Raw genomic sequence first — 11,520 nt, forward strand, 5'->3', positions numbered from 1 at the left:
AGAAGTGTCTCGAGGGGTGCCTTTAGAAGTGTCTCAGTTGGTTAAGTGGATGCCTTCAGCTCGGGTCATGATCCCAAGGTCCTGGATCAAGCCCCATGTTGGGCTTCCTGCTCAGCAGGGAGTCTGATTTTCCTTCTCCTTCTGCTCCCTGCCCCCCCCCCCCATGCCCTCTCTCTCATTCTCTCTCTCAAATAAATAAATAAAAATCTTAAAAAAAAAAAGAAGTGTCTGCTTACTTAGGTTTGAATATCACTGTATTATTAAACCACGTTGGGAAAGGTATCTCCTCTCAATATGTGCTGTAACTGAGTGAATGAGGACACTCATTGGCACTTGGGTTGGTTCCATTGACAGACCCCTTTCACAGAGAGGGTTTTGCTCTTTTTAAGTTCAGTATATGAGCAAAACAATAGGTCGGTGAGAGAGTGCTATAACGGAAATTTTATTCAGTTCTTGTTAGTCTATTTCAGTAGGCTCTTGAGTATCAACCGAATAGAAAAGTAGAAATGAGTGGAAAGAAGCCAAACAATGGGCATCAAGAAATACAAACTATCCAGGGATTTAATAGTAAGAGACAAATAATGGGTTTCATCTGATGCATATGGAATATCAGTATTTCATTTATCTAAATTGTACAGATAAATGTGTGTAGATAGGAGAGATTGGGGTAATCCATTTTTTGCAGTTACATGGCACTGTTACTAGCAAGTGGTCGCATCTGTTCTATTTCTGACCAGTAAATGTGTAATATAAGGAAACTAGAGTGGGAGAAAATGGCTCATCTTCTATCTGTAAAATCCCTAGACCTACATGTGCCACAAAGATTAGGGTGTATGGAAGTGGGGTGAGAGAGGAGTAAAGCCAGCCCAATACATTATCACATGGTCTTCTTGGGGTCCTAAATTCCTAAAATCGGGTAGGTTAGAGGGTACCATTTCCTGGGAGAGGTCTTCCTTAGGGAAGTTGCTGAGTACAATGAATCACTTAGCTGAATGTTTGATCACTACTTAGATTATGCTTTAAAACAATAACTAAACAACCTGGTCACTGAACAGCTTATTTATAAGTACATGCAGGCTATTCACTGGCATAGAAGACATTCTCCAGCCATGAGAATCAATGATACTCTTGAGTTTTCCCATGATTCCTCCTACTTGGTACAGGCTGTCTGAGGAGAACAACTAGCCAACTGGTCTGACAGTGAGCTCAGAGCATCACAGCAATTCAGTCTAACAAGCATGAGTGACCTGAAGATTTGCAGCTACTTCTTACTTTGAAGTATCTTCAAGTTCAAGAACTCTAGCACTCCTGCATTCACACAAGGTCATAGAAACAAAATCAAACTCCTCCCCATAGTTAAACAGGTCAATGGGCTGCTACAACCAAATGCACGTTAAATTTTTTTGTGTCCATCGGAAGGACACAGACTAGTTGGTAGAGAAAATTTCTTTTTTTTTTAAATTCTTATTTATTTATTTGACACAGAGAGAGAGAGCACAAGCAGGGGGAGTGGCAGGGAGAGGGAGAAGCAGGTTCCCCACAGAGCAGGGGGAGCCTGATGTGGGGCTCCATCCCAGGACCCCAGGATCATGACCTGAGTCTAAGTCAGTTGCTTAACCAACTGAGGCACCCAGGTGCCCGAAAATTTCTAATTTTGTTTTATTTTTTAATTTTATTTTTCCTAGGCTTTTTTTTTTTTTTTTTTTGGTCAGGAGAGAAAATTGGTAAAAAGTTTTGCTTTGAGGTTTTTCTTTTGCTATTTCTGTCTGTCAAGTACACTGTGCATACCTTGTTATGACAATAAGCTGTTATTCATAAAAAGTCATTTGTATTTTCTATGTGCCTCTTTATTTATTTATTTTGGTATTTAACATTCCATTGGGCATCAGAGATGTGACACATACCATCCTAATTGAATTCAGATATCATTTCTGGTGATCCTATTTCAACCACTTAATTGTTTTATTGAGCAATTTTAAAGACCCATTTGTTCACTTTAAGATTCTATACACTAATCTGATAATTTTCCTTTCAATTTGACTAATAATGCAGGAAGGGGTTAGATATTTACCGAAAATATTTCAAGTAATTGGGAATAATTGGTGCTTTAACATTTGCACACTTTCGATTTGCAGAGAGGGTAATAAAACCCTAAGTAATTATAGTCAAAGAGCCCTCCAGCTGTGCCATTCTGAGCACATAAATCACATCTTGTCCATATCCCATCTGTCAGATGGGCCAAATAGCAGTAATATATTTATGAATTCTGTATAACTATTAATAGAATATGAACAAGCAAATCTGAAAGGGTTCTATCTACAATAGGACCTGTTTTCATAAAAGGAAGGGAGAATTCCTATTTGAGATAAAATGAGTTTATTTCTTGCCATCCACCCTGTAGATAGTAGAGAGGAGAGATTCATTTCTGTTTCCTTCTGACTGGGTAGGAAGACACTCCCCCACCCACCCTACCCCCATGCCGCTGGTACTATATTTCCTTCTGTGGCTTAAGGAAGAGGGTTCATGGTTCATTCTTGGCAGAATCCAAGCCTGTGTCCAGTTGTCAGGGCACAGGCAAAGCAAGAGAACAGACCACCTGCTACTGGTCTGGGGGGCTTTAGTCAGGTTGGTTTTCATTGCCTCCGCTGTAAATTAAGATATATGCCAGAAGAAAAAAATTATACATTTCAGTAACCTGAATGTCCACGGGGATGATAGGTCTGTCTATGGGAGCAAGCAAGTTCCTGTTGGAATTAGTGTCTGAACTCTGTTAACTTGTTAGTTCCGACCTACATGGCTGTGAGCCTCAGTCTCCACAATTATAATTCTCCTAGTTGTCGACAGATGAATGGATAAACAAAATGTGGCATATACATACAGGTGGAATATTATTCAGCTTTACAACGGAAGGAAATTCTGATGCTTGCTACAACACGGATGAACCTTCAAGATATATGCTTAGTGATATAAGCCAAACATAGAAGGACAAATACTGTGTAATTCCACTTATATGAGGTACCTAAAGTAGTCAAATCCATAGAGACAGAAAGTAGGTTGAGGTTACCGGGGGCTGGGGGGTGGGAGGAATGGGGAGGTAGTGTTTAATGGTTTTAGTGGGTACAGAGTTTCAATTTAGGATAACGAACAAGCTCTGGAGATAGATGGTGGTGATGGTTCCTCCATAGTGTAAACATACTTAGTGCCACTGAACTGTATACTTAAAAATGATAAAAAATGTTAAGTTTTATATTATGTATGTTTTACATAGTAAAAAAACAGTTGGCATTAAAAAAAATTTAAAAATAGATAGTTCTGGGGGCGCCTGGTGGCTCAGTCGGTTAAGCGTCTGCCTTTGAGGCTCAGGTCATGATCCCCAGGGCCTGGGATCGAGCCCTGCGTCAGGCTCCCTACTCAGCAGGGAACCTGCTTCTCCATCTCCCTCTGCAGCTCCCCCTGCTTATGCACTCTCTCTCTGTGTCAAATAAATAAAGTCTTAAAAAAAAAAAAAAATAGTTCTGTTACTTGTTCCTGAGACACCCCAGAATTGTCTCACATTTACTCAGAAGCAAACTGGGTCTTGTTCATCATTTTGGTTTTCTTATATAAGTCCTCTGCTCAGATGTTTTTGAGGAAGGGATCACTTATTCACTGCCACTGCTACCAGTGTCTCCCACAAAAGGGCGGGGGAGGCTACTTCCCTTCTGGTTAAATTGCCTATGCTACATAGCCTCTCACACCCTGAGTGGCACACGTTCCCCTTGCAGTCCTCCCTGAGGACTGAACACAGCTGAGCTGTGTTCCACAGAGAAATGGAGAAAGCACCCCTCTCCCTGGTGCTCTGAGCCACATCCTGGGCCCCAGAGCAAAATGTATGTGCCTTGAGGCTCCCCAATTCATTCTAGAACAGCTTCTGTCTCTAAACCATTTAACCACAGGGGCTCAAAATTGGCCCAAGACCTGTGAAGAGAACCATACCAGGCCAACCCCTCTGTCGTCCTAACTTCTTCCCCAGGCTTCTGCACAAAAACACTGTCTCACTACTTACTTTAGCTAAAACTGAGAAGCAAACATGGCCATTTACTTGAATAGTAACCCAAAGTGAGGAACCCAAATCCTGCTTAGATTCAACCAGAATGATCTGGTCACAATTCTAAAAACCAGGTAGTCTTCCAGGGATCTGTGGCTCTCACTAAGCATTCATCGTATTTTTTTTCTATCTCTTGTACAAAGAACTGGTCGATCCAATGACTGTTATTGGTTAAATACTCCTCTAAGTAGTCCAGAACAATTGGTCAGAATGTGAGAGATGTCCCAGCAGTCAGGGAGTCAGCATGGGCCGGTGGGCTGCAGAGGAGTGGGGCGTGGGAGGGATCGGGTGCTCAAAGCAGAGCAGCTGCAAGGAGGGACAAATGCTTCCTCTACATCCCTCAGGGTTTGAGAGACAGAGACACAGAGAGAGAGTGTGAGAGACCTATACTGAGTTGAGTTGTGTCCTGCAAAAGGATATGCTCAAGATCTAAGCCCTGGTACCTGTGAATGTGACCTTATTTGAAAATAGGGTCTTTGCAGATGGAATCAAGTTAAGATGAGGTCATATTGGATCAGGGTGGGCCCTCAATCCAGTAACTGGTATCTTTATAAAAGAAAGGAGAAGGAAATTTGGATACAGAGACACACACACACAGAGGAGAAGGCCATGTGATGACAGGCAGAGGATTTGGAGTGGTAACAGCTACAAGGCAAGGAACAGCAAAGATTGCCGTCAGCTACCAAAGGCTAGGAGAGAGCAGGCAACTGATTCTCTTCAGAGTGTCCAGAAAGAACCATCTTGGCCAAGACCTTGATTTCATACTTCCATCCTCTTGAATTGTGGAAGAACACATCTGTATTGTTCTAAACCCCCCAGTTTGTAGTAATCTTATTATGGAAGCCCTAGGAAACGAATATGAGACCCATGGGAGAGCAAGTTTGTAGAGAAGGCTTTACTTTGGTTTGCTATTGTCTTAGGAACAATGTGAGTTTAGTAACTAATGAAGTTGTCCTTTCTGCTTGGGCCACCAGAAAGTTCTGCATAGACTTCGTGACCCAACTATAGGACGTTATGGGATAAATTTGTGTGTGTTCATCTCTTTTCTCGTCCTCTGATTCTGAAATTTCAGTGTGTGTTATGTTATTGATTTATCTGGTACAAACTCTTTTTTATTTTTTGGAGGAAGGGGAGAAAAAAAGTAACTGGGTAACCGGTCTTTCTCCTCCTTCCCCAGGGAAAAGAGCTATTATTAGCCCAGATTATTAACTCTGAAAGAAAATGCTACTTTTTGAACTGAAAGTTCAAACTCATTTCAGAGTTCAGAGTTCAACCTTCTCATTTCAGACCTGAGAAAATGGAAGCCTAAGGTTATATGAGTACACACTAGTAGATGTTACCATCTGTGTCTCTGATTATTCAAAACACTTTGCCAATTGGGTATCGGGTATCTGATAGGGAGACAGCAGTAACTGGAATTGCATACAGTGTTACAGACTAATGATGCCAACTGAAATTATTTATGTTGTTGACTATTAATTGGAAACATTTTATCCTTTAGTAAAATCAAGTGGCTAGTCACCTACATTTTTACTGTCAGATTCTCAAAGTAAAAAAACAAAAAAACAAAAAAAACTCTGAGTTATTCAACTTTTTGTTAATAACAAAATTAAAAACTTCTAGCAGAGGACATGTTCCTAGAAATGGAGGGCCGGATTATTTAGATCACCTTAAAACAATTGGGGAAGTTGAAAAGTATTGACAAGTGGTGACTGGCTAGTTTTTTTAAAAGGCTGTTTTCAGAATAATATATAAAATGGGGGAGGGGAAGGGAAAGGAGGGGCTAGCAAAGCTGCCTATGCCCTGAGGGTACTGAAGGCAACACCCAGTCGGCTAATTTGGTTTGCCCTGTGGGTTAAGGCGGACAGAAGTCCAAGTCCGGCATAGTTCTAGAAGACTGTCCCTGTAACACTTAACTACGAAGTACAACACCCTCAGTGTTAAGAGTTAAACAGAATTAGGGGCTGCTGGCTGGCTCAGTCAGAAGAGCATGCGACTCTTAATCTCGGGGTTGTGAGTTCGAGCCCCACACTGGGTGTAGAGATTACTTTAAAAAAATCTTAAAAAAAAAGAAAAAAAGGAGGGGCCTGGGTGGCTCATTTGGTTAAGCATCTACCTTCCTCTCAGGTCATGATCCCAGGGTCCTGGGATCCAGCCCCACGTCAGGCTTGCTGCTCAGCAGGGAGCCTGCTTCTCCCTCTCCTCCCCACCTGTGCTCTCTCTCGCAATCTCTGTCTCTCTCTCTCAAATAAATAAATAAAATCTTTTTAAAAAAAGTTAAACAGGAATTAAACAGCCTCTTCTGCCTCACAACCACAAGAGACTAAAAAATGTTACCTTGGAGCTGAACAGACAGGAGAAAACAAGGAAAAGAAAAAACAGATCCCATGGAAAATTGGCCACAGATCAGTCCTCACATGCATTTTCATTCTGGGTTCATATGGTCTGAGGGACCCACACACCTTAAATGTGATTTGAGGTTGTTCCCAAGTAGTAGTTGGTGAAGAGAACAAAGGCAAAAGAAATGTAGATAAAACTAAATTTCCTTACAACTTGCAGTCCAATGACAAGTACTTGAAACAGTCAGAGTGACCTTCCTCAACTTAACTGCCTTAATGTTAATGCTTTGCTAGAGGCAAAGAGTAACCTTAGCTTAACATTAGCCTGACAACCAGGATCTGTAAATCTTCTTTAATACATGAAAATCCCTTTAGAAATCCTTTACCTCACCCCCCCCCCCAAGATGTGTGTTAGCAATCATCCTTCAAACATATGGCCCACTGATATACGTATGAAGGGTCTCATGACTAACGTTTTACTAGGCAGGGGTAAATAAGCTTATCTTAGCAGCAGCTAGCCCCTCAAGGTTCTGGAAGGCTTGCTTCCAAATTCCTTAGAGATTTATGCTATCTCTAACCCCCACTAGCTAAAAAGTATATAGTCAGCCCTCCTCACAATCCTAGTGCAGCTCTTTGTGCCCAGGAGTCCTGCCCCGTGCTTTAACAAAACCACACTTTTGGCACCGAAGGTATCTCAAGAATTCTTTTTCGTGGTTCGCACCCAGACCTCATGTCACCCCAACATCACAGAAGTGTTTCTGGGACTCTGATGGCAGCGAATGCAAAGCCTCGCAGGAGGAGACACACTCAGCCTAGGCGTTAGGAACACCTCACAAGCAGCTGTCAAGGGCAATGGCAAACACGCAGTTACAGGTAACCAGGTGCACAAGAGAGCAAGACTACGTGAGGAGAACCGGCAGAAATAGCAGTAGAAAAGGGCTGCAAAGACTTAAGGCATCAGAATTCTCAGACTCATTATAAAACTACTTCACTTACCCAGTTTAAATAAATAAATGACAAAATTGAAAATATTTGCAGGAGACTATAAAAATAACATGGATTGGTTAAGGAAACAAACAGAATGTATATACACTATAAAATACATATTATAAATCATATTCATAAATGTCTAGATGAGCATCTTTGACAGTAGGTTGGATACAACAGAAAATTAGTGAACTGAAAGTAGCTCAGGGTATATTATCAAGAATTTAGAACAGAGTCAAAAATATGGACAACACAAAGCAGAGGAAAGAGACCTGGAAGAGACAGAGAGAAGAGCTAACACAGATTTGAAAATTGTATGTCTTGGGGCACCTGGGTGGTTCGATCGATTAAGCCTCTGGCTCTTGATCTCAGCTCAGGTCTTGATCTCAGGGTTGTGAGTTCAAGCCCCCCCCCACTGAACTCCACACTAGGTGTAGAGACCACTTTAAAAAAAAAAGTGTAAAAAAAAAAAAATTGTATGTCTTCCCTTTCCTGAAGATGGCGCCGAAAGCAAAGAAAGCCCCTGCCCCTCCCAAAACCAAAGCAAAAGCCTTGAAGACAAGAAAGGGGTGCTGAACGGTGTCCATAGTCACAAAAAGAAAAAAATAAGAAAAAGAAAAAGTTCAGCACATCACCTACCTTCCAAGAGCCCAAGACACTATCTCCAAAGGCAGCCCAAAAATCCTCGAAAGAGCACCCCCAGGAGAAACAAGCTTGATTTCTATGCCATCATCAGATTCCCCCTGACTATTGAGTCAGCCATGAAGAAAATAGAAGACAACACACTTGTGTTCATTGTGGACCTCAAGGCTAACAAGCCTGTGAAGAAGCTCAATGACATTGATGTGGCCAAGGTCAACACTCTGATCAAGCCCCAGGGAGAGAAGTCATATGTTGGACTGTCTCCTGACGATGATGCTTTGGATGTTGCCAACAAAATTGGGATCCTCAGAACTGAGTTCAGCTGGCTATATCTAAATATAAATTTTTTCACCAAAAACATAATTATGTCTTTTAACCATAAGGACTCTTAAAACAAAATAACCACAACATCATTATTAGACCTAAAAACGTATAATATAATCCCTTAATATTATCAAACATCTAGCGACCATACATTCGGTCAAAATCCTAGAAGGAGAGGAAACAGAGAATAGGGAAGATGCAATACTTAAATGATTTAGACTTTTCCAGAGCTAATAAAAGATGCTGTTTCCAGACTCACTAGTCCCATTAATATCAAGAAGGATAATTTAAAAATCCATACCTAGATACGGCAGAGTGAAACTGAAGAAAACTAAAGACAAAGTGGTGATTGGAGAAAAAGAGAATAGCCAGAGGAAAAGTCAGATTACCTTTGTAGAAAGTGCAGTTGGACTTTGAGTTGATTTCTGAGTAGCCAGAGGGTAGCCAGAAACCAGTGGTATGATATCTTCCAATATGCTAACCAAAAACAGCTGCCAACTGACGATCTTACATCCATGACCTCTGAGATGCAGTCTGCATGTGCATTTTGTGATTCTTAAGTTTTGTATTTTATAAAATCGCCTACAAAATTATGCACAGATGCATGTGACCTGTTGGTTTATATTACCATGAACTGGACTAAGAATCAAGTTAAAAGAATCATGTGGCTAAAATGGTCCCATTCATACTTTCTCATCTATGTGCTTTGAAAAACAAAAAATAACTAGATCTGTGTTTACAAGTGTGTTGTGAAGGGGTGCTTTCAAAATTACTTAATTGCTAGAACCTTTTGGGAAAGCAATTGGCCTATGTATTGAGAACCTTAAAGTGCTCATTTCCTTTGGTCTGGTGACTCCACTTTCGGGGCATATATCTGAAAGAAGATAGAGTGCACGGTATACATACAGTACACAGCAGCACAATACGAAAAAGTCTTGATGCAAAAGATGTGCATTAGAATATGTCTATAATAATGAAAAATTGGAAGTAATTTGCAAGTCCAACAGTTTAAGGGATAGTTTAGGAGACAGTTTAAAATTTATGATTCAGGGGAGCACCTGGGTGGCTCAGTCCTTAAGCGTCTGCCTTTGGCTCAGGTCATGATCTCAGGGTCCTGGGATTGAGCCCCACATGAGGCTCCCCGCTAAGCAGGGAGCCTGCTTCTCCCTCTCCCACTCCCCCTGCTTGTGTTCCCTCTCTCGCTGTGTCTCCCTCTGTCAAATAAATAAATAAAATCTTTAAAAAAATTATGATTCAGGGGCGCCTGGGTAGCTCAGTCCATTCAGCGTCTGCTTTCAGCTCAGGTCATGATCCTGGGGTCCTGGGATAGAGCCCTGTGTTGGGCTCTCTGCTCAGTGGGGAGCCTGCTTCTTCCTCCCTGTCTGCCCCTCCCCCGTGCTTGTGCTCTCTCTCTCTCTCTCTCTCTCCTGCTCTCTCAAATAAATAAATAAAATCTTTAAAAAAACTAGAAAATTCATGAAAAAAATAAAAGTCATGACTCATACAGTGGGATATTTTGCAGCTATTAAAATAGATGTCTACAATAGAAGTAATAGAAGAAAATACCTGTGATCCAATATTAAGAAGAAAAAGCAAGATACAGGTTCCTACCCTCGCTCTCTTTTTCTCTGCCTGACCGCCGCCATCCTGGGTCGCATGCACGCTCTGCTCCTGGGAAGGGCCTGTCCCAGTCGGCTCTGCCTTAGCGCTGCAGCGTCCCCACCTGGCTGAAATTGACGTCTGATGACGTGAAGGAGCACATCCACAAACTGGCCAAGAAGGGCCTGACTCCCTTACAAACAGGTGTGATCTTGAGAGGTGTTGCACAAGTACGTTTTGTGACAGGCAATAAAATCTTGAGAATTCTTAAGTCCAAAGGACTTGCTCCTGATCTTCCATTTGATTAAGAACGCTGTTGCTGTTGGAAAGCAACTTGAGAGGAACAGAAAGGACAAGGTTGCTAAATTCTGACTGATTCTGATCGAAAGCCATATTCACCGGTTGGCTCAATATTATAAGACTAAACGAGCCCTTCCCCCCAATTGGAAATACGAGTCATCCACAGCCTCTGCCCTGGTCGCATAAATTTGACTATGTACTCAAGCAATAAAATCATTGTCTAACTAGAAAAAAAAGAAAAAAAGAAAAAGAAAAGGCAAGATACAAAGTTGTTTCTATAATATGATTTCCTACATAAAAAATATTTGATGGAAGCATATAAAAATGCTATATTGGTTGCTGTAGGGTAACAATATCATAGGTGATTTTTCTTCCTCTTCCTCATTCTTTCCTGTACTTTCTGAAATATCTGCCACAAATATGTATTATATGATATTCAAAAATTACTTTTGAATCGAATTGGCATTTCTTAAGTTGGATGGGGAGAATCAGATGGTCATTTTATCATTTATTTTTATTCCTACATTTGTCTATCATATCTATGTGATATAACAATTAACAAAAATATAAATAGATGACTAGTAGAGCTAGGTTTTAACCATATATAATGCTACTTAGAAGTCAAGAATCAAAAGATGCGAGGCACCTGGGTGGCTCAGTCAGTTAAGTGGCTGCCTTCAGCTCGGGTCGTGATCCTGGGGTCCTGGAATCAAGCCCCTTGTGTCGTGTTCCCTGCTCAGCAGGGAGTCTGCTTCTCCTTCCCCTTCCTCCTCCCCCCTCCGCCCCCCCGTCATGTTTCGCATTGTCTTGCACACGCTCTCCCTCTCTCTCAAATAAATAAATAAAATCTTAAAAAAAAGAATCAAAAGAAGCTGCATCCCTTATTTTGATCATTCACAGAGGCTATAACTCATTAATACCAAAAACTAAAGAAAGTAAAATGGAGGAGAAAGAAATGTGTCATTTGTAAATTAAGTATTAATTTAATAAATAAAAACTCATTTATATGTCAGATTAAGAATACATTCTATTTAAATAAAAATAATCTCGTGCTACATTCTAATGATAAACAATAGACTTAATAAAAGAAAAAGTTTGGGCGCCTGGGTGGCTCAGTCGGTTTAAGCGACTGCCTCTGGCTCAGGTCATGATCCGGGAGCCCCGGGATCGAGTCCCACATCGGGCTCCCTGCTCGGCAGGGAGTCTGCTTCTACCTCTGACCCTCTTCCCTCTTGTGCTCTC

General features: G+C 41.2%; 1 protein-coding gene and 1 pseudogene across 1 annotated transcript; both read left to right on the plus strand.

The window, feature by feature from the left end:
• The first annotated feature begins 7,205 nt into the window (after nt 1–7,205).
• LOC113925393 (60S ribosomal protein L23a-like) lies at nt 7,206–8,447 on the plus strand. Its single transcript, XM_035726365.1, has 2 exons — nt 7,206–7,299; nt 7,912–8,447. Exons 1-2 carry the CDS (start codon nt 7,206–7,208, stop codon nt 8,445–8,447), a joined length of 630 nt encoding a protein of 209 aa, XP_035582258.1.
• Nucleotides 8,448–9,873: 1,426 nt separating this feature from the next.
• LOC113925392 lies at nt 9,874–10,464 on the plus strand (annotated as a pseudogene).
• Nucleotides 10,465–11,520: the final 1,056 nt, after the last annotated feature.

This window comes from Zalophus californianus, chromosome 2 (assembly GCF_009762305.2).
Source record: "Zalophus californianus isolate mZalCal1 chromosome 2, mZalCal1.pri.v2, whole genome shotgun sequence".
NCBI lineage: Eukaryota > Metazoa > Chordata > Mammalia > Carnivora > Otariidae > Zalophus > Zalophus californianus.

Bases quoted from the DNA above. Each gene is read 5' to 3' on its own strand.
- LOC113925393 (XM_035726365.1), top strand. From the start codon at position 7,206: ATGCAAAGCCTCGCAGGAGGAGACACACTCAGCCTAGGCGTTAGGAAC. The intron at 7,300-7,911 runs GTAACCAGGTGC...CCTTTCCTGAAG, and splicing joins TGGCAAACACGCAGTTACAG to ATGGCGCCGAAAGCAAAGAA.